The sequence below is a fragment of the Lissotriton vulgaris genome, chromosome 2_1, assembly GCF_964263255.1.
Source record: "Lissotriton vulgaris chromosome 2_1, aLisVul1.2, whole genome shotgun sequence".
Classification (NCBI taxonomy): domain Eukaryota; kingdom Metazoa; phylum Chordata; class Amphibia; order Caudata; family Salamandridae; genus Lissotriton; species Lissotriton vulgaris.
In genome coordinates, this window is record NC_141687.1 from 2,105,221,406 (window position 1) to 2,105,245,462 (window position 24,057).

The 24,057-nt window shown below is 42.9% G+C and overlaps 1 protein-coding gene across 3 annotated transcripts in view; it reads left to right on the forward strand.

Annotated features, from left to right (window-relative positions):
• Window positions 1-24,057, forward strand: part of TEX9 (testis expressed 9) — a 414,747-nt gene that overhangs the window by 82,584 nt on the left and 308,106 nt on the right. For all 3 annotated transcript variants that reach the window (XM_086958349.1, XM_086958350.1, XM_086958352.1), the window contains 2 exons: window positions 2,687-2,735; window positions 13,811-13,935. In XM_086958349.1, the coding sequence (XP_086814475.1) occupies window positions 2,687-2,735; window positions 13,811-13,935 (174 nt within the window). The remainder of the gene's footprint in view (window positions 1-2,686; window positions 2,736-13,810; window positions 13,936-24,057) is intronic.

Genomic DNA, 24,057 nt, shown 5'->3' on the forward strand with positions numbered 1-24,057 from the left:
ACTCATGAACTCATACACCTAGTGAATCAACTGCTCACACGTCTATGCACAGTGTCGCACACCTCCCAGCCACCCACACACACACTCAGTCTCCCATTCAAATACTTGGGCAACCAATCAATAACCCATATATCCACTCATATAGCTACTGATCAACACATGCAGCAGCTTACACAACAACAGACATACTGATGCACACATTCAGACAGTTTAGTCACTAACCCATGCATTTAGTAAGAAACATTTAAACACTCACTCATACAGTCAGTCACACACCTACTAAATCCTTCATCCAGACACTTATACATCCACTCATTCTTCAATATGTAAAACATATTTAAACTTTACAAAAAAACACAGACACTGGATGATGTCATCAGTGATGTCATCAGTGATGTCAAATGAGATGTCATCAGTGATGTCATTTGAGATGTCATCAGTGATGTCATCAGTGATGTCACTGACCATGTCATGAATGATGTAATATGTGACATCATCAGCAGTGGTTTGCGGGTGCGTGAAATATAGTTAGAACAACTAACTATATAGGAGCAATTTCAATGGTTTTTTAAATGCTAATACCTAACTATATAAGGCCTGAAACCTCTGTTTTTTTAAGTGAAAATATATATATATATATATATATATATATATATATATATATATATATAATCAACTGGAAGTACATTCTTCTAATATTCATGTTTTATAGTACCCAACATAACACATTGCAGCAACTTTACAGTGCTTTGTGGCACACCCAATGAATGCAAATCGATATTTCTAGAAAGCAATGGGGCCTCCACCTTTATCAATTAAGGAGAAGCGCTTTCTCAAACGTTGCACAAATTCATTGTGTTTCTTTCCCAGTCACTCGCTACATTCATTTCAAAATGGACAGGTTTAGGCTGGTGGGAAATTTTAGGTGGGTGGTTTGGCCAAGGTGAAGTTGCACAGTCTTCACCTTGGCCTTCACCTTGGCTGATGTATGCATTCCCACCTATTCCACACATCCTTCCCTTTGTTGCAAGAGTGCAGAGGGAAGCAGACAAGGTTATTGTGATAATCTCATTTTGGTCCCGTCCCTCCCGGTTTCACCTCCGAACATCTCTGCCCATTATTCCTCACTTGAGAATACCATTGTCTCTGTTTTCTGAGCTCAGTAGGTTGTCTCTCTCGTCAGAAGCAGGCTCTATCGGCATGGAGGTGGAAAAAGATTGGGCTTGGAAGGACCGAGGTGCCAGACCATATAGCAGGAAACAGTCAGGTTTCCGGGCACCCTCTACTTTGAAGTCTTATGGTAAACACTGGAGGAATTTCCAGGAATGGTGTTCCTCTTGAGGTTTGTCAGTAGTAGAGTGTGTAAGTGCTGCTATTCTACAAGCAATTGGTTGTCTCAAACTTAAGGGCCCAGTGGGCAGCCACCAGAACACTTGGAGAGCCTTGGTCTAGTAGTAGTGCGGCTCCTGATAGGTCTTAAAATAAAAAAAACGCATCCCTAGACCTGATGTTTCATCCTGAAACTGGCCTCAGGTCTGGTCCTTATGGCTCTGCAGGGAGTATCCTTTGAAACTCTTATTTCTGTTGTTTTAAAGTACTTGTCTTTGAAGATGGCATTTTTAGTAGTGATCACCTCAGTGAGGAGGATTAGTGAACTTGGTGCCTTGCTATGGAAACCTCCTTTTTTTTTTTTTTTTAAAGATCGTGGAGGTTAGAGTTGTTTTTGTTTTTTTAGCATAGGGAACGAGATATTGCTGCCTGTGTTTTTTCCTTCATCTTCTAAGGAGCTCTGAAGGTTTTAGGAAATCACAACTTTTCTTTGTGACTTTTGATGAAATAACCAGGGTCAGAGCATCCAATACCACGTTGTCAGTGGATCAGACCAACTACTGTTTTGCCATATTGTTTAACTAATATCCCTCTACCAGATGGAATGGACTTAAAGGCGGATCCACTGGGGATTGGCAGCCACTTGGGCGAAAGCACAGGGGGAATCATGTGTCTGAAATTTGTCGAGTAGCCACTTGGGCTTCAGCTCAACTTTTCTTAAACACTAACCTTTTGAGAGTGTAATGGAGGGTAATTTCTTTTGGTTAAAATGTGTTAAATACAGTATTCTAAATGTGTTTCTCTCCTAGGTGCACCAATTTAAAAATGAGCTGACATAAGTATACTACTTTTAATTATAGGAGCATTTGGGTTGATCCTGAAGGCCAGGTTATGCTTGGGTTATCTTCATAAGTAATTACTGGGACGAGGACATGGGACTTAAGGATAATGCCTGCATAGGTGCTGGGAAATCTTATTATCCTGAATCCCTGTTGTCCTTATCACAGTCTTTACAACTCACTCTGACAGCTTGCATTCATGGGCTGAGTATTGTCAGGCAGTGATGTGTGTAGGCTAGTGGTTATAGACTTAGAGGGTGGGTGGAGTTTCCCCTCCACTTTCTGTTTTTCTCTCCTGATTGAGGTTGGGTCCAACTCAAAAGTAATCTTCCTGACTAGGACAATAGTTACTAAGGATAAGGATAAGGAGATTTAATGGTAAGTAACTGGGAATTCCCTTATTTTGCTTTTATCTTAAAATATTTAGTGATTTCCTCCTCCTTTTGCTTGGGTGATCCAGTACTAAAATTGACATGTACAGAAGTATTGCAATCATGAAATGTCTTTTTTTCCAACAGAGAGCTGCTCTCTCCTGAAGTACCAACTTTAATACTGTCACATGCAAAGGTATTTAAATTCCATATAATAGATTAAGTTGATGCTCTAAAAGTGGTGTGCTGTAAAAAACACGGGTTAACCCAATAAGTCGCTGGGACCTGGGTAATTTAGTAATGCAAACAAAGTGGTCCCAGATACTAGAACAATTAGACAAAGATTAAATAATATCTCAACTAAATTAAAAAAAGATATCCCAACATTGTTTTTAATCACAACGTCTACACAATTATTCAATAAAACAATGGTCTTAAAATACATCAATATTTGATCATAAATGATGCCCCTAAAAGAAGGTAGAGGGAAGGGTGGTGATTGGATTGTGAGGGAACTGTACAAATAACAAAACAATGGTCACTTCGACCTCAATGAGAAATTGCTAATAATTAATTAATACAGACTAAAGATCACAGTTCATAAATTAATCAAACAAACTCATGCCTATCGGAACAAAATCACAAATGATGAATGTAGAGAAAGGCTGAGGATGGAGAAAGTGTCGACGTTTCGACCCAGATTGATGCAAGCATGCAGTGGGGCCTTGCTAGAGGGTCTTCATCAGGACCAAAAATAATCCAAATGCTTTGGCGGGGGTCCGTCTAATCCACTCGTGTGGATTAGACAGACCCCCGCCAAAGCATTTGGATTATTTTTTCAGAAATCGGACCAACTTACGCGGCCGTTTCTGAATCATAGACAGTGACCGCTATGAGCTTGGAGCACCCTCAACAGACATCCGTGAATGCTCCATAACTTTCTCCTACAGAACTTGGACCCTTCTGGGTGGCCGTTTTTCAAATTGACCTTCGAGAACTTGCCCGTCATACACCAGACCCCCGTGAAATTTCCCGGATTTCGTTTTTTCAGAAATTGGATTCATCCACACGGCGGTACTGCAAGATATTGATTCAGCAACCCCCCTCCCACCCCTTTTTCTTTCACTCTGGGCTAACGGCTTAACTTTTCATTCCAGGATCCGGACCCATGCGGCGGATTCCTTACTTACCATATGATGGTACCTCATTTATAAGATAGATTGAACGGTGTACATCAGACATATCTGTTTGCTGCCTAATCTGCGACACTTCATTACCAATTTACTGTCCCTCCTGCTTCCCTGTCCTGATGAAGACCCTCTAGCAAGGCCCCACTGCATGCCTGCATCAATCTGGGTCGAAACGTCGACACTTTCTCCATCCTCAGCCTTTCTCCCCATTCATCATTTGTGATTTTGTTCCGATAGGCATGAGTTTGTTTGATTAATTTATGAACTGTGATCTTTAGTCTGTATTAATTAATTATTAGCAATTTCTCATTGAGGTCGAAGTGACCATTGTTTTGTTATTTGTACAGTTCCCTCACAATCTGATCACCACCCTTCCCTCTCCCTTCTTTTAGGGGCATCATTTATGATCAAATATTGATGTATTTTAAGACCATTGTTTTATTGAATAATTGTGTCACGTTGTGATTAAAAACAATGTTGTGATATCTTTTTTGAATTTAGTTGAGATAATATTTAATCTTGGTCTAATTGTTCTAGTATCTGGGACTAAAAGTGGTGTGGCCTCACTTATAGTGGTGTGGCCTCGCAAGACTATCAAAGACACCTCTACAAGCTGCATGCCCTGTGTAAAGAAGGATGTGTGTTAATACATATGAGGCTGGATCGTGTGCTTGATAAAATCACAAATAATCTTATAGGATAATTATTTAATAGTTTATATAGCACCATTATTTTAAATACAAAAGTAGCATACTAGTCCACCAATCCATCAGGGAATACCCCATGCACCGATATTGTCAATCTTGAGTGAATGAGTATTGATGAAGAGACATATAAAATGCATGTTACAGAAGAAAGACTGGAGGGTAGCCACTACAAAACCCATAAAAGTAGAAGAGAAAGCTGTATCAAGAAAAAGAAGAGAAAAGTGCCTTAAAAATCCTTAGTTTTCTTGTCTCCAGATATTTTGACTCCAGTTATTAACTTTAAGTTTGCAGAAAGGAATGTGATGTAAATGTAGATGAAATGGACGGTAGGCTTCAGAAGAATTTATTCCATCTAGCATAATCTCAAGTCGTAGCCCCACTGACCAACAGTCTGTCTGATTCACCAACATTCCATAAGGTTAAACCAAGGAAGGGAACTGGGGGCGTGAGTAGGTGAAGAAGCTCAACACGAGGCGGCAAAAAACTTTCCGATTTCTGTGAGGAAATCTGAGAAGATCGAGAGGGACGTGTATCAATATCTTGATATCTGTCAGGTTTTCTGAATTTATCCCTATCTCTAAGGTTGTATCTTTTCTCAGAGGGCTCCCTGTGGGGAGACTTGCCTCCTCGTTCTGGAGATCTATCTCTCCGTTGAGGAGACCTTCCTCTGGACTGAAACTGTTTTTCTCTGGGAGTGGTTTGTTTATTACCTTCCCACCTCTTTTTTGGAGTATTGAGATTACTTTTAATAAATGTATTTTTCACGATTTTCAGTTAGTTGTGGTTTTAGTGGTTTCCCACCCAAACTATCTCTACCTAGTTCTTCATAGGATTTTTTAATTTTTCTGGTAAGTTCAAAAGGTTGTTCTGCTATATCTGTTTCTTTCACTTTCTGGCGGATCACCACAGATGCTGCTTCTCCTTTTATGTTGGCTAATAGTATAGCCGAGATTTGCTTACAGTCTATCAGTAATTTCATACCTAGAGTTAAAGCAGGTTTTGGACCGTATTCATTTTGAATCTATCTTAATACGTCTGGTATACCGCCATAGACAGAACACCATGTGTTTTTGTGTATATTGAAGCAAAGTCTGTGCCCCAAGTGTCACAGTCCTCCACATGTGGTGCGATCCCCATTGGAAGACAGATAGTCAGAATTATGTGTTTGTCATGAGGTGTAGTATCAGGAAATACTGCCTCTATTTGAGTGATTTTTTGAGCTAACCAGAACGGAATTTGTTCCCGTTTTGCGGGTATTTTGCCAATGACTGATTGTATAGTCTGTGGTGTGATTTTATTTGTATTCCCCTGGTGAGGGGTTATTTGTGGAATTCTTATTGTTGTTTGGACTATTGAAGTCGGCATGACATATTGGACCAATTGTTTATGTATTTTAATTAGTTGTTTTAGCTGAGCTAAAAGTTCTCGGTATGACATTTTTTCAATGTCGGGATGTGGTGTTTAGCTGGCTAGAACCGGCCATGTGGCTCCTGGTCTACCTAGTGGACCGAGCCTGGTAATGTGATTTTGATGTTTTAGGGTGCCATTAAACCAGAGCAGGTGATCTTGGTATGTTAGTGGAATTTCAACGTCCTCGAAAGGGGCGTATTCTTCTGGAGATTCCTCTATTTTGTAATAGTGGAAATCGTGTGTTATTGGATTTGCTTCAGGAAAATGTATCCATGAATAGAATACCTCTGTCTGCCGATATTCATGGGCCTCTACCAAATCAAATATGACTGTACCTCCTCTCGATGATAGTCCATTTTCTATAAGTGTAATAGTTAGTTTTTCTTATATTGACCGGGATGATTATAGCATCTGGATCATTCTGTTGGAGAGTTGTGTCATCTAATAACAGTTGAGCTGCCAAAGCCGCTCTTTCGTCGTCCAACATTTTATTGTCAGAAAGTTTTTTATTGTAGAGCAAGTTTCAAGGAGACAAAGATTAGGTGCACAATATTTTGGAACACTGTATCCTTCAAAGTTGACTAAAACCAAAAACTAATACATAGGATTCTCATCCTTCTAAGTTCCGGCGGATATTAACCTTTTACCCACTAGAGACGTCTATTGGAGTTTTTACGGGAAAAAGGGTCTGTGTGAAAAGCACGACTGAGTTACTCTAGTATCTAGCGTTAGATTATCGCCTTACCAAACGTTGGGCCCCATGTAGTGTAGTTCCTATATTCCCAATAGATTCTGCGCATTGGAAAAACATAAACGATAGTTTAGACGTAGGACTGAGGTCGACTAGGTCTCTATTGAATATGTTAGACTTAATTATGAATGCCAGCTAGCTCAGAGGTCACTAGAAACTACTCTCGAGTGAACAGGAAGTAGTTAACTTTCCTGAATAGACAAGAAGGGATTAGTTTCTGACAACCGCATAAACATGACAACTTTGCTCCCCCAGAATAAGGAGTATATCTCCAGAGTCGTGTGAAAACAATAGATAGCTATTTCACTCAGTCAATTGTGCATGCTTAGTTTCACCAGAGTGCAGAGAAATAGAGAGACAGGCGCTTTCATTAAAAGTTGTTATTTATTGAGCAGTCCTCTTTCTCATGCAAGAGAAGTTAATTGCCACAATTGCAATACTTGTCATAAAGTAAAGTGCGTACAGTAAAAGGAGTATTATGAAATAATACTGTAAAGGCATTGATATGGTTTCTGAGCCATATGATACTTAAAACGGATAAAATACCTAAATTACATACAATGATAAAAGTTGACTAAACGTGCTCAACTGGTGTTTCTAAAATACGCCTACCCCGGTGTACCTGACCTAAGCCTGATACGTGGGAAGGAGTAAGTAAGTTAGGATAGTTTTGCCAAGAATCTGTATCAAGAATTCTCTAAGGAACTAATCCGCTCCGTACCTTGGTTATAGAATGAAGGAGGTCTTGTATCTCTCTCTCAGGACTCGATCTCCCAGCAACCCGCAAGGGTGACTGGAAACACTGGAGCTGGATTTCTCGGCAGGAGAAAAGACAGCGTCTCTCTCAGTGCGTCAAATGAGAGGGTCGGCTTCTTAAGCACTCGCATCAGCTGGGTGTCGGGTAAGTAGATAGTCGCTCTGCTCCAAACCACCGTGTGTTTGCTTAAGGCAAATGCTGGTATTTTTATACCTGAAAGGTGGCGTGTTTGACGTAAGGTTGGACATAAGACGTCACTAAGAACTTAGTTCTTTCTGGACTCCAGGAGTTCTTGCACAAATCAAAAAAAAGCAGGGGGAATTCCCGGGCTGCTGGAGGCTTGGTTTGTTTAAAGAACGCATTGTACTTTCTAGGGAGTCTTATGGGAGTAGCCTTGCCGTATTTGAACTGCATTGGCTATGACTAAATATGGATATGATTCTTATGCCTTTATAAGGATATGATTCGTTATAACTACATAAGGGCATGAATCAGGAATATTTAATTAGGGTCCTAGATACGTTCAAACAGGCTGGGATGGCTCCAGGAGGCTGGGCGAATCAGCACTAGGCTGAATAGCTTCATCTGCATCTTGAGTGGTGGGAGGGATAGCACTTGGGCCTGAATAGGGCTGTGCCTGCCTTTCACAATGCTGGCTCCACCTCCTGCTGGGCAGCTGACGACCCTGCTCCTCTCTCTCAGAGGAAAGAAGGAGTCATGTAAACAGAGTGCTCCAGGACTGACCAGAACTGATTTGGAGTAGGCAAAGGCTTCTCTACCTTCAGAGAACAAAGAAAATATTGGTATAAAAAGGGATCCCAGAACTTTAGATCATCCTGGATTCAAGAAGGTACCTCTGCCAAGGAGAAAAGCTGGAAGACTGGATGACTGAAGTGGAAGGAATGCCCTGCTGTGGGTTTGTCGGCCGAACTGCTGTTGCTATTCTGCCAAGGAGAGGGGAAGGACTTTGCTGTTGCAGTGTCCCCTGCTTGAAGAGATCTCCAAGGGCCTGAGGAGAGCTGGCCTCCTGTTAAGAAGTCCCAGGAACAGAAGGACTTCACCCCTAGCTTCCCCGCTGAACTCTGCTGTGTGAGTTCGGACCTGCCTAGAGTGCTTGATCCATTTGTGGGGCCTCTGGAGGTTGTTGTCTGCTGTTTGAGGAACCGGAAAAAAAGAAGATCTACAATTTTGCACGCATCGTTTGCTTGCGGAGTGCATCGTCGACAGTGCGAGAGAATTTCCGTCGCCACGAAGATCATCGCAGGTCCTGTTGCCGCTGCAAGAACTGACGCATCGTTCGCTTGCGGAGCGCATCGCCCCGGTGCGGGAAGTTTCCTGTTGCTGCGGATATCGTCGCAGAGCCTGTCTTCGCTGTAACAACACTTGCTTGCGAACCGCATCCCGTCGCTGCGAACATCGTCGCAGAGTCAACGCATCGAGGGGCTGCGACAGAAGATCAACGCTGCAACACACATTGCCGCCGCACCGAAGATCATCGCCGTCCCGAAGATCGACACATCGTGCCTGTGTGAGACACTTCTACCGAACCTGCAACCCGGAATCCATACAAGGTATCTAATCGCTTCCCATCAGATTCGTCGCAACACGCCTGCTGCGGGCAGCGGGGTTGTCGCATCACCTCCTCGGGGTCTCAGTAGTGATAAAACGCGTGTTTTTCGACGCTGCGGTTGCTTCTAAGAACTATTGTTGCATCTACAGGTACTTTGGGCTAAAACTGACGCAACTGTGGATTATTTTGATGCAAACTCTAGAACTCTTTCAAAATCATATTCTTGAACCTTGTATGTTGGATTTTTGTCGTTTTGGTCTTGGGTAGTTTAGATAAAGAAACTTTATTTTTCTAAACTGGTTTGGAGTCCATTTGTGGTGTTTTCACACTGTTACTCTGAGTGTTGGTACAAATACTTTAGACATTGCCTTTGATAAGCCTGTCTGCTCGTGCCAATCTACCAAGGGGGTGAGCAGGGGTTTTCTAAAGAGTGTATCCCACTTACCCTAACTAGAAGCAAGTGTCTCTATTTGGACATTGGTACCTTCCTCTGCCAACTAGAGACCCCCAGATCTAACATGGATGTTATCCTGTTTTTGAATACAGAGACTGACAAGATGTACGTGTGTCTAAACAGTGTCAAATAATAGGTTATACATTTTTTGTTTTCGCCTGTAAGGCTGATGAAAAAAAAACGAAATAGAAAGAAAACGGATGGTGGTGGTGTACATACAGGATGCCTATTTTGACTTTTCCTCGTCTTCTGTGGCCCATAGGCCCTACTTGTGGTTCAAGATGAGCTATGAGCAATTTCAGTAAACGGCTCCCTTTCGGCATCACCGGGACCCTTCAGGTGTTCACAAAGGTGATGGTGGTGGCTGTTGCGTATCTGTGGAGGTTAAGCGTAGCGGTCTTTGTCTACCTCAAAGATTGGTTGTTGTAGGCCGTCTCACCACTGTTGGTCATGGACTACCTCCAGGTGACCGCTAACCACTTGACATCACTGATAGTCTCAGCCTCCTGAAGTCACACATGACTCCTTCACTGAGATATCTCTTCATCTGAGCCATCCTGGATGAAGTGCTTTTCTTGCCTTTCCTCTGGAACACAGTCCAGAACATTTAGGCTATGATCCCCATGTTTCAACTTCTGTCCTGGGTCTCAGCGAGGAGAACTTTGAGGTTTCTTGGCCTACTAGCCTCCTGCATCCTGCTCTCCAAACAAGCCAGGTAGCACATTCATGCTTTGCAATGGGACATGTAGTTTCCGTGGGTCCAGCACCAGGGGAACCTGTCGGATTCCATCCAGGTGTTAGAGGAGACTACAAAAGAACTTCAGTGGTGGCTGCTCAACTGCAATTGATCCAGTGGCAGACCCCTCTCTTAGAGCTGACTTAGTAACTAATGTCAAAACAATGAAAGAGTGAGATCAAACAAAAAAGGAGCCAGCAAGAGGAGTCACTCTTGTTTAGAAGAACCCTCATTCACCAACCTAGTTGTGGCATGCTTCATCATTGGGTTCCCACCAGAGAGGCCGAGTGCCTCTCTGGTGTACTACGACGCCAGACTACAGCGGAGCAGGTTTTTTTGTGTATGGCGTGAGTGCAGTGGTGAACAAATTTGATTTAAAAGATGCATTGCTTTGATCCCAAAAAATGCTAATGGTGGAAAACCATATCATATAAAGTGTTTCCCTAACAGCCTATATATATATACATTATATATAGTATATTATACACAAATTAAGGATGCTACATTCACTGCTGTAGACTGCATTTGTGCTCAGGGGAGGTCTAATGCCTCTGTGTTTAATAGATAGAATAAGTAACCAGTGTTTGTAAATAACTATGTTTTCTGTAATGATACAACAGTGCCTTATTTGTAATTATAGATTCCCTGGTCATTTTAAATTGGGAGCTGATATCTGGATAGGTCCTGAGGAAGGTGGCTAGAACAACTTTTACCCTACCGAAACGCGCGTTGGCCTTGCGTGGAACCCTGTATTCTTTACCGTGGTTTCTTATTGTGGCAGTATTCTTCCTGACCACAATTTAGACTCAACTGTGTACAGATATGGAGTGTCTGTGTTTTGTTTGAAAGTGGTTGAATGAGTGTAGTATGGGTGTATTTATGATATGGTGTACCAGGGTTGTAGATTTTTGTTTTCAATTATACCTACACTGTAATGTTTTTGTAAATATCTGAGAAAAATGTTTGCTATGAATTTGAATTATCATTTATGAATATGGACTTATAACCATTAGAAAAATTATGAGCTGTTTATGTAGAATGTGTCTTTGAAAAACCTTTTAAAAATAGATAAGAAAAAAAGTTTATATGTGTTTTTTGATAAATAAAAAGAATAATGAAATAATGACATATCTCACTGTTGTGCTTTGCTGATAAACTAAAGGAATATAAACAATGTTGAAAGGAAGGTATATTTAGGCTGTGAGGGAAACACTTTCTATGGTATAGTTTGTTATTCCCCTCTTTTCCCTAGTATGAAAGAACACGACAGAGGGGTTCCCCATTTCTGACTTGAATGGTGGAAAACCAGGCACCAATAAAAACAAGTGCGTTGGATGTTTAATAACTGGCTAAATTGACCAGAAACTGTAAAAAGTGCAAAAACTTGGTCAACATGCTTCAAAATGCTTTTGGCGAAGCATTCATCAGGACCAGCACACCACGGCGGAATGCGCACGGTAAGGCGCACCCTAACCTGTGGTGGAATTGAACTGAAAAAACTCACGGTTATCTAGTCGAACCTTCAGGATTTCCGAAAGCCAATAATATGTGAAGTATTGAAAGAACTTGCGACATGGGTCCTGGTGGGGGCGGTGACTTATAGTCACACATTCATCAAAGACCTCTTCCAATGCCCTTTGTAATGCCACAGAAGAACTTCAATTTTGCCCACACCTTTCTGATGAGTACCCCTTTTGAATCAATGCAGTTTTTCATAGCACCTGCTCACCCTTAAAACAGCCTTCCTATCGGTGATATCTGCTCTCTGGGCGAGTGAACTTCAGACCCTTTTGGCCCACCCTTCTTATACCACCTATTTTCTACTGACAAACTAGAGCTAAGGACTTGAGCTACATTCTTACAGAAGATGGTGATGCCTCTTCTCGTCAAACAATCCATTGCTCTGCCAACTTTCTGTGGTCCGTATCATCCCTCAGCTTTTACATTAATCATACCAAGAATTATTGGATGGACGATCATCTCGGAGGGGTATCTAGGTAAAGAAGGGCAAGGCAGTGCAGAAATAGACCATCTCTTGATGGATAATCCTCTGCATTAAGTTCTGCTATGTATTGGCTAAGAAACAGACTCCTGAATGCCTAAGGTGTCAGTCTGCCAGAGCCAAAGGTGCTACTACTGACTGGGCACATGGACTGCCTGTCCTGGACTGTATTGTCAGGTGGGTACGTTGGTATCGGTTCACACATTCACAAAGCACCACTGATTGGCAGTCAGGTTTGTCGAAATTGGGTATTTTCCCGCTTGGTCCCGCATAACAATTTAGTTTGAGCCATTCCACAGACCGACCTCCAGTAATGCTCCGTTTGGGGAAAACTCCAACTGCAGAGTCCTCACCACCCTCCTGTTCTGTTATAAGGGCTTTTCTATCTAAATAGATCCCAATCTAGGAACTTGCTCACTGGTTTGTACGATCTGCGGTTAACCTTCTCTCCGGTGTTATTTAAGAGTTAATGAAAGAAACTGATGTCAATGCAAATGCGGGTGAACTGATCACTTCTGGAGGAGAACGGTGCTGATTGGGTGTCGCGGTGCACCACCAACGAGCACATAGAAGCACTACTTTGAATTTTCTAGATCCATCCTGGGCATATGCACAAGGTGAGAAATATGCAGTTAGAGGTAGCATATCCCGTAAAGTGTTACAGAAGGTAACTCATTCTTTAAGCTCCCCCAGTTTAAAAACAACTCCTCCAAGTAAATAGGCAGTTGATTGAAGGAGAGTCTGAGAATTGCCCCAGATGTTATAACACCATCAGCTGACTTTTATCATAAGGTATGGAAGTTCATTGTTTAAAACATCTGGGGATCATGTGGATTTATTGACAAAACTAGTTTGTACCCCAAAAGCATATTAAGTTATGGCTACTAGACTTGGCAATATCGGCTAATGGGGAAAATGAGTTACTCGCTTGCATACATAAACGAGATGGCGAGGGACAGCAGGTAGCGCATTGGACACTGTCCTCCTTGCCCTAGCAGCAAAAACTGATGGGAGACCCTCCTGACCATTTACAGATCAGAGAAGACATCAAACATAGGAGACTATACCTAAAGTGCTCTACAAAAACCAGGGGCGTGACACAGGCCCCCGCAGCCTCTGTGGCGGGGGGTGCCCAACCTCCAGGGGGCCCCCACAGCACTGCACTTCGGCTGGAGAGCTCCAGATTGAGTCCGAAGGGGGGCCCTCCACGTACCCTGCAGGCGGGGCCCCCTCAAGTGTATGAGGACACATTAAGTAAGACCGATGTACAAACAAGGTGGAATGATAACACATACATGTTGAAGGTATAACATAGCTAGATAAACCTCTGTATCTCTATAATATAGCGATCGAAAAAAATAAGCACACCATTAATATATAAACAATTCTGGCATATCCGCAATAAAGGCGGAAAAAAATATATATATATGTGCAAATGGAATAATGTAAAAACAAATCAGCCCATAAGAAAATATTGTTTTAAGTGTTTGCTAGTGTTAAAATATCTATAAATTGCTTTGATGTGTATGTTTGAGCACAATTTATCACTGAGACCGGCCCTGAATGATAAGGGGTGCCAATACGTAAATATCTTGGATAAATAACAGCCCACCTAACTTGTTTGAAAACCAATAAAAACCAATTTTAAAATGAGCATTTTGTTATGCCATTATATATAACGATTTTTTTTGCAGAAGAAGGATAGAGTTGGTTCCAAGTCAGCAACTCAGAACAGGCCACAGTCTGGCAAACCTCACTTAACCAGACCATTAACTGACAGACCGCCATCTACAAGCAAAGGGAAAAAAAGCACAGCCAGGTAAAGTAAAGGACTACGTTTATGCTTATTGCGAATTATTTGAAAAGTAGGCAAATACAGATTTGTATTATTATTGTAGAATGGGGAAGAAGTCTTGGTTTACTGCTTTTCAGATATCCTCTTACTTCGATTCCCAAGATTTAGGCCTCTAGTAAGTATATAGTTGGAACTTCATTTTGTGTGCACAGAGCATATCTCTCACAAGGCCCTACACTCTACTTTATATAATACATTATCTTAGTATTCTTTCTCGTAAATTATGTGAAGGTCCTATCTACATTGTGAGAATTTATCATGGTTTCCAGTTAATTCTAATGTTTTTATTCAGTCTTTATGTCCATGTCCGTTTAGAGTATTGTGATCAGTAATGTGTATAATAATTTGTGAATTGCTCTGAAGTATTTCTATGCACAACAGATGTACAATTCTTCTGTAACTACTTAGAATATTTATTCAGGATAGAAGGTTAGAAAATAACTGAATGTACATTGTGATATTTTTTGGCTGCATCAGAAAAACATCTCACCTCTTCTGGCTTACTTGATAATACAGTTTTTGCCATTTGCCAGACCAGCCTTTTTTGTTGAATCACGTGGCATTTAGTTTTACCAACCAGTCTGTTCCAAGACCATTTAGAGATCATGCAAAAGCAAGAAGGTGCCCTCATAATAGATGGGAACCTTCTTTCCCTGCCACCAAAAACCTCTCTTGCCTAAGACTGACCTATTACCAGGAACAATACTGAGTATAGCTCCGGCTAGTATTGAAAGCAAAAGGGCTAGGCTGCTCAACAACCTGCACCCAAAAACAATGACCCCTGCTCTTGAATTATGCTATTTATTCCTGATTGTGCTCAGGCAAAAGCCAAATATCTCAAAATCTATCTGGCTTTTCACTTCACCGTTCTCAGTGGAATGTGAATGTTTAGTAGAGAAAATAACCTTCAAACACATGGACTTAAAATCTGTCAACTCGAGAAGTGTGGCTCAATGGTTAGAGCGACAGACCCTGATGCAGAGGTCTGGCCCGGAGTAGGGTTTAATTCCCGCCTCGGCGTGTCTTGGGCTCAATTTCCTCGAACCTGATAATTCTCGCCTCGGTGCCTCTCTGCAACTCTGGGCAATAGCTTGCTTAATCTCCACAACGCCCCCAACAGCGCTGGGATGCCTGGCTTCACCTTGGGGGTGCCCAGGAGTGGGCATGTCACAGGGAAAAGCCAGGAAAGGTTCCACAGCGGTATGCGAACAGCGCCAAGACGCCTCAGGGTATAAGTGCGCTATACAAGTACGAATTCATTTCATTTTCATTTCATTCCAAATCAGAAACTAAAAAAAAAGTTGTGGATGCACGAGGAAGGAAAATGCTATTTAAAATTAAGAAAATTTGAGAAATAGTATTTCTCCATTGAAAAACATATATATGGATACTCTGCCTTCCAAAAGTATACAGTTTCAGGGAATTGCATTGTGCTCTTTCTGGGGTGTGGTTTAAAAGACTGCAGTAACACATGGCAAGAAAAGGTTCCTGTGTAATATAAAAAGAAATCTTTATTTGTTGGCGCAGGCCGGCTGGGAACAAGATGGCTTGTGATCTGTTGGGCTCCCAATTGGATCTCTGCGCCTTGCTGGTGACAGATGACCTGCAGGGCCACCACTCGCTTCCAGTAAGCGTTTACATCGCATGCAGTACAACGCATGCGAGTACAACGCGGTTGTTATGAGCGCGTTGTTACAATGCTAACCATTACATAGCACGACTTACTGTAGGGGGCTCTTTAAACTAAGGAATAGTATAATTTACTATTTCAACACCTCCCCTACTGCGCACGCTAGAGTTGGAAGGGTAAATTATACTATTCTCAAGTCCAGCGCGCCCCCTACAGCAAGTAGTAGAAACAAGTTGCGATGTAATGGTATGCTTTGTAACAACGCGGTTGTTACAACGGCCGCGTTGTAATCGCATGCGTTGTACCGCATGCAATGTAACATCACATATTCCTCGCTTCCTGGTGGCAGCACTGATGGTGTGCAATCGCATTTGTGCAGCTTGGAGTAGGAGTGGCGGTGCAGATCTCCTGAGACTGCTTGGGGTCCTCCTGGCCTGTACGTAACTAAGTGCAATCCATGCATGTCTGCAGTGCTTGTGGCTGATGCCCTCATGTCACTCCCCTGGCTGACAGCAGGGTCCGGTTTAAGGGGACAGCACCAGGGTTATGGAGATTTTGGAGTCTGAGAAGTCCTGGAGTAGAGTGCTCTGATGAAACTTTTGATTTTCTAGAGCTGCTGCCATACTTAGTGGTGCTAAGGAATCCGGATGAGCATCTGATAGTGGGTGACATTGTGATGGTATCAGGAACTTCTGTGGAATAGTGAGAGCGCATCCTTCATGATGCTAGCCTAAGGAAAAAGATGTTGCTGGGTGACCTGCTTTGTTGTTTTCCCCATACCTGCATCCTGTTATGCTGGAGAGGAAAAAAATCCTACTATAAGTCAATCAGGCGTTGACGGCAAAAGGCCTTAAGGTCTCCATGGACTTTTCTGCTAAATTGAGAGTCGACTGTGCAGGAAAGAAAGAATTTTTTTTCCCACAGGTTAGCCCTACAAAAGGCCTTCTTAGGTGGGATTTCCAGTACTTTACTCACTAAACCTATTAAACGTAAATTTAGTGTTGTTACATCACTCACCGCTCTACATTAGCTAGAACTCATACCTTCTCCATGCGCTGGTTGTACCCTAACATATTACATCACAACCCATGTGAAATAAGATCATTGATGACAATACTCATGACATTAGAAATAAGGCTCCTGATTTTTCATGTAAACTGATTTTTACATATAAATACAGGCGGAAAAAATTATTTTCTTTGTCTGTATTTATAAATAGAGACGTAAAAATACTGACAAACCAGCTATATGTCTATCTGTGTCTGAGGTGCACCAGGGGCTTCAGAAAGAAATTGGAAACTGCTGCAGGAATCTCCTTCACACCTTTCTCCCCTTTACATCACCCTAAGCACTCCTCTGCTGAGCGAGTCTGATTTGTTTTGTGTGAGTCTCTACCGCCCAGACAGCAGCAGGCCAGGAACGCTTATCAGCTTTTATGAATACAGACACTTGGCTGTTTAAGAAAAGGTAGAGGCAGCACCAGGGGTGAAGTCACAAAACCACCAGTATTTTCTTTTTCAAAATTCTTTAATCTTCTTCGTATAAGAACACCAAACAACAGCACCAAACAACAGCCAACGCGTTTCTTTCCTTTATAGGAACTTCATCAGGGCTGTAAACAAAACAATACGACACATAAATAACATATATATAAAAGTATTTACAAGACCACCTGTGTGTGTGTGTATGTGTGTGTGTGTGTATGTGTGTGTATGTATATGTGTGTGTATGTGTGTGTATATATATATATATATATATATATATATATATATATATATATACACACACACACACAATATACATAGAAAATGGCACCAAAACTAATACAAAAAATAAACTTTTGTAACCACAAACATGTAGACATACCAACACAATTTACATAGTTATCTAAAAACATCCATCTTCTATATGTATACCCTCAGCGGTAACTCTAATTCACACATCTACTTTGATAATGTGCATTTCCTCACTAATATTAACATGCAGTAGAAAAAGGAGAAAAGAAAGCAAAAGAGAAGGAACAAGCATTTACAATGCAATGGTTTTGCCTTTGGAAAAGTTTGAGCTATTGGCATTGTAAATGACAAAATTTGTATTTATGTGATGGTTTTGAAAACAGATAAATAAATGGCATTGTCATGTACACTGCCATTAGCTTAATCTCTCGCAAATGTGAGACCTATTGTACCCTACGGACGAGCTCAGCAGACAGCAATTACTACCACAAACACAGAGCCACACAAACACACCCAGAGCCAGCCACACACACACACCCAGAGCCAGCCACACACACACACACCCAGAGCCACACACACACCCAGAGCCACACACACACACACACACACACACACACACACACACCCAGAGCCACACACACACACCCAGAGCCACACACACCACACACACCCACACCCAGAGCCACACACACACACACCAACTGAGGCCTGTTAAAAACTTGGCTTGCAATTTTTAGGATTTTCTGTGGTTGTCACCTAGTGGATAGAGCAGTCAACATCGAAGCTAGGGTACCGGTGGGGCCTAATTACAACTTTGACAGTCTTGGAGCGGGGCCACCATGCTGCTGCCCCGCTCCAAAAACAGTAAATCCGTACATTGGTGATTAGAGTGTTACGTTTTTAGTCTCTGGCAAGTGGTTCTTTGGTGGTCCTTTGGTGGTCCCATGCCGGTGCCTATGAAAAAGACACCTCAATGGGAGCGTCAAAGGAAGTTCCTGAACGGCATGGAACGGTGCAGTTGATACAGTGCATGCACCCTATGGCCCTCAGGTAACAGGGGGCCCTGTTACGCCCCCTTTGTTTCCTCTCCATCACAGTTTTCATAGCAAGCTCACCACCATGAAAACCGTGGCAGAGAGAAAACGCATAATCTGCTTGGTGGTGCCGCAGTGGCAGTGGCACCGCCAAGCATATTAGGGCCTCAAGACCACCGCAACACCCCCAGGGATCTCTGATCCCTGGTGGTGATGCTGCAGTCCCATGGCAGTCCGCCTGCCCAACTTGTAATAGGGCGGTCTGACCGCCCATGCACTGGTGCCCCCACCTCCACTGTGGCTACGGCGGTGTTGGACCACCAAAGTCATAAATGGACCCTTAATCTCCTTGTGCTTGACAAAATGCCTAGCAAAATGAATGTGGCCTCTCTATGGACATCATGTTTCAATGGCATTTCCTTAAACACATTCGTTCGGATTCACAAAGGTATTTATGAGTATGTGAAGTAAGTCTTAAATGCCTTTGTGAATTGTTCTCAAAACATCTACAATTGGAATATTGAATTTATACGAGTAAAACAAATACAAAGGTGTTTATCCTTTTTGAACTTGTATTGGTAGGGAGTTGAGCAATCCTAGGCCAATTCACAAAGGCAGTTTTGAACTGGTAGTACTTGAAGTAGTACATCTGTAGAACTGCTTTAATTGCTCATACATGCATTTGTGAATGAGCCTTGTGGTCTATATGGCAGTTTTCTGTGCATATGACACCTGCAGGATCTCCCTACATACTGAATCTCTCAGTGCACATGCCAACTTTATGGTCTCTATATACAGTAAATGTTTTTGATTGCTCCTCTAAGGCAAATACCTCTGAATGATCTCTTTATGTACAGTTCTTTCTAACCCCTCTTCCTCACACAAAGGAAGTCTCTAGTCTTATTCTGGAGGCACTATGTAAGATGAGCAAACAGGAGAGTGTTGCATGCATTTCACATATCTTGTTTCTCCTTTAATTGGAATCACTCAGTGTAGACTTCCCTGATCTGCAGGAATGGCCTTCTAGTCTAAGGAAAGGGAGAACTAGGGGGCAACTAAGTGGGTTGGGGATGTCATGTTTGTTCCTTGTCTGAGCCACTAAAGTGGTCTTCCAATGTATCTATCTCATATGTCCGTATACTATTCAGAGATTGGAGTACTCACTTGTTTAAAAAGTAATACATCTCTTAGTTTTCATCTAAATATTAATTTTCATGGTGAGGGGCGTAGCTAGCTGCTGAGAGAGATGGCCGCGTTTTAAGCGAGCTCCTCTCGAACGCCCTAAAAATCCTCTCATAATCCTGCAATTACACAGATGATGGCAGAAAACTTGCTGCTGGAAAGCTGAGGACGGGTACATGCATCCGAAAACACCGACTGTAAACACATAAAACGACTTGCAAACGTGGAACGAAAGCTGGCGCAGCGGTGGCCTACCGGCTGAAAGTGAAACTGAAGCCGTGGGTTGTGATTTGGACTGCAGCTGCGACGCCTGGCACGCACGGCGGTGCCCTGGATGCAGAGTATTGATGATGGACCATATTTGAAATAAAGGTGAGCCCATATGCCTCGTTGACGGCATGCCTGAATAGCGGTGGCCGGGAGAAATACTGAGTAGCACCCTGCGCTGCGCCGGAGGAACTAACATAAGAACGTGCACGGAGGCGGTAGGGCGGGTTTGGCCCCCGTGCATGTCTGGTCGCGAGAAGCCGTTGTGGATCATTAATCACTAGGCGGCACCTCGGACGAGCGGCGAAGCTTGTGGGAGAGCGGGCGCTTTCATCAAAGCAGCCGGGAGGACTGAAGTGGATCACGCGATAAAACAAGCACTCACCAAGGACGACTTCTTCCGGCAGCTTTCGGCGGAATGACCAAAAAAAAACCTCAAAAAAAAAAACGCCCACAGCCGCATGACGTAGCAAAAAGCCTAAAAATCGCCAAACGCCCACGAATCTGCTCGCAGAATGACGAGCAGATCTCTCTTCCAATGGCTAGCCTCCATTTATGGAGCTAGCCAATGGAAAGAGAGGGCGGAACAAAGCCACACAGTGTAAGTCATTAAGTTTCGCCTGCACAGCTTTCGACAGGCGAAACCTAACAAAAAGGGAAAGCTGTAGGAGCCTTAAGGGGTGGTGCACTTCAGGAGACTTCAGGAACAGAGTCTTTGCAGTAGTAAGTGTAGATGAGGTGATAAACTCTGGAGGTGGAGTGCATGGAAGGGTTGAGAGGAAAATCAGTCAGGAGAAAGAGAGAGTTCCTACATTTTTTCATGGAGAGAGTTCTAAAGGATCATAAACAGAGGAAGAACTAGGGGAACGTGGGACTAAGAAAGACGCAGAAGACCAGAGGCAGTAAGTGCTGTAGGATCCACAGTCTTGAGTCTCAGCGTCTGGCAAGATGGAGAAGTTTTGAAGGGTGATCCCATTTAAACAAATTGTGAGAAAATTTTTTTTCCAGTTGAAGGTTTTCAGAGCATGTGATCCCATTCAGGTAAATAGGAGAGATGTTGCGCATCTGAAGAGAGAAAATGAGCACCCTTGCAAGATGGCACTCAAGACGAGGGTGAGTTGAGTGGTATGCCAGGGAGAGTGTGCTGCAAGAGATTGGAAGGTTAGCATAGTGGCAATGAGGATGGGAGGAAAGCTTCCTGAGTCAGTGGGTGATGGGGGTGGAGGGGCAGTAGGCAGGAGACTTTGCGGGCTTGGCAGAAACAATGCAGAAGTCAGCAGTAAGAAAGAGCTGCGGGAACCTGGAGTGATCCCACTCCTTTACTCCTTATGCCCCAGAACAATCCCCACTGTGCAGTTGAATAAGCCACCCTCCCGTTTGTAGGCCACCTTTGCTTTGAAAAAATACAATCACTTTATGCACACCAACTTGTGCATGTATGGGCTGGGGTGGGAGGGATGATGTGAAAACAGTTTCTTCATCGGTACTAGGTATGAATTATAAAGTTTGAAGAACACTATATTAAACTGACATCAATCAGGAGAAACTGCCCCCCCTCCCCCATCTAGTGTTAAAATGTGCATTGAATGCAAAACAGTGAATACTGCTTCAAAATGTGCTGCATTAGCCCTTATAATTTGGCTTTTCTTGATGCACAATTTAGTTAACCTTGAAACATAATTTGGCCCTCTTAGCTACATAATTAAAGCAGCCCTCATCAAAACTTGGTAATGGAAACCATCTTCTACACGTGTGGAGGAAAAATGCCTGGAGCTTCCCCCTATCATTCAACTGATTCCGTTTTGGGGAACATCATCAACTGGCCAACCCCAGCCGCCAACCCCCCTGGATGGTTTAGAGGCTGGCCATCAGCAAGCCCCTTTCTGCAAACCCCACTGCACATGACCGAAGGCCATGCTCAGTGGGGGGTTGGAAATTAACTGCTTTATAAAAAATTATAATAACCGGAAAACAGTTTAAAAAACTGAATTATTATTCTAGCTGAACTCAGATATGCCAAAAAAAACATGCCGTTCATGTTCTGCTGTTGCCTATAGCTTTACTAGCCAGTTGCATCCCAATCGTTCAACGTGTAATGAGTCGTAAATTGAAATTGGCTACATTTGTCCAAGTGCATCACTAATTGTGAACACAGATATGCTTTTGTGGCTTTTTTGCACACAGGTCGAATGTTTGGTTTAGAAGGGCGGGCATGGGTCTCTAACCCATCCAGTGACTATGGGCTACAGATTAGCAGAGCTGTGGGTTAGAATATCTTTAAAACTCTTCAGCACGAGATCGGAAATGGGATTAGTACAGAACGCCGCCAGATTAAATACAAATAAATTAAGCAAGGGAGCAGATAGCATTAAAATGGTCATATCAGCAGCGTGCATACTAACAAGAACTGGGCCTTCTAAATGCACGATCAGTACTGATTGGAAGCAGTCGGCATATTTCAGACATTGCACTTGTGCAAGTTTGCACCAATGCGGTTCACCCAGACTGCAGTGGTGCTGGTGTGATTTTGCAAGGACTTGCAGCTACTGGCCAGAGCAAAATAATATACTGGTCTCTGGGAGATTGCATAATTTTTTCACACTGGCCAGACTGTGCAAACGTCCGTGCAAAATTAACCAGCACCTGCGCCGCACACGCATTCGTGATAGGTTTGTGCAAAGAGGCGTGAAATCCCGGAAACTCTGTCACGCCTCCCAACGGGCCTAGCAAAGAGGCAGTTGGCGGCAGGGACTTGCCAACGCTCTGGCTCTATGGAGCCTCCAGGGACGGTGGGCAGAGCATCCTTACTTCCGGTTTCAGTCGATGACTCAGACCTGCGAGTCCGAGAAAACCCAGCACTCGTCAAATCAATTATGGTATTTATGCCACTCGCAGTTCGTTTATTCAGAAAATATGGCAATTAAATTAAAATCAAACCAGTAAGCAGGCAGCAGCAATAGGAACAGTCCATGCTGGGAGGTGGCTTATGAAACCATGCCCCATGAGCCCTAGAAAAGAGGCAACAGATGAAAGGCGCCGCATGGGTTGAAGAAACGAGTCATATTCACACTGAATGGTACAGAAGAATAAGATTCTGAAGAGTGTCTCTATTAAACATTTTATTAAAAGGGCCTCTTTTCAGCAAAACGTAAGGGAATTCCTAAGATTCCTGCACGTGGCTAACGGGCAGAGTCAATCAAATAAAAAAAATAAAAAAAATAACACGCCTTAACCCAACTCCCAAATAAAAGGATCAAATAAGTTGGGAAGTAAAAAAAATAATAATAATGAAAAAAACAAATATGATCGAATTATCTTTTTCATCTCTAATTTGACAGGGTAGTACAAGATGTGAAAAGGGAGGAGAAAGCAAGACAAAAGAGAGGCGTAATGGGCTAATAAAGGATTCAGTGCTGCTTGTAAGGGGCATGGCAGGTGAGACTAGGAAAAAGAAGCACACATTTATGAAAAAATAAATGATGAAAATATCCAAAATCACATTGTGCTGCACAGCAAAAGCATGTAGGGCCTAAAGGTTTATTTAGAAGACGTCAGGATGGTCTCAATTGAGTAAACAGACAAAATGCCCCCCCCCCCCCATGAATAATATACAAGCGGTTTCCTGAGAAAATAGTATTGCAGGAAGTGTTCATTCTTAATCTTTCCTCGACACGCTGCATACCTACAAGTTTGTTTTTGTATTTTAAGTGAGGCATATTCAAAGGAAGAGCAATGGATTTTTCTTCTCCTTGTTTTCATGTGAGGATTGCTCACATCCAACAGATTGCCCGCTTGCAGTGTGAGGTCATCGTGTATTATTGCTTGTGAGCAACGGATTTGAAAAACCAAAAAAATAAAAATAAATGAAGGCATCAGCAGAAAGAAGAGACGTTCTATTCCTACACGGAAAGCCCCTTTTTCATATCCAGCTACTCGAGTGTCGGCTCCTTCGGGAGATACTAGATGGACATCTCAGAGAAAACAAGGAAAGGCACGGACAGCGGGAGGGGGGCGGAAAGGCACGGACAGCGGGAGGGGGGGCGGGAAAGGCACGGACAGCGGGAGGGAGGATGGGAAAGGCACGGACAGCGGGAGGGGGGGCGGAAACGGCATGAAAAAGCACTCACCTGGACTTCTTCCGGCGGCGTTCGGCCTGCAATGACCAAAACAAACCCCCCCCTCCCCACCCCCCAAAATAAGAAAATAGGAACCGCCCACCGCCGCAATGACGGCAACA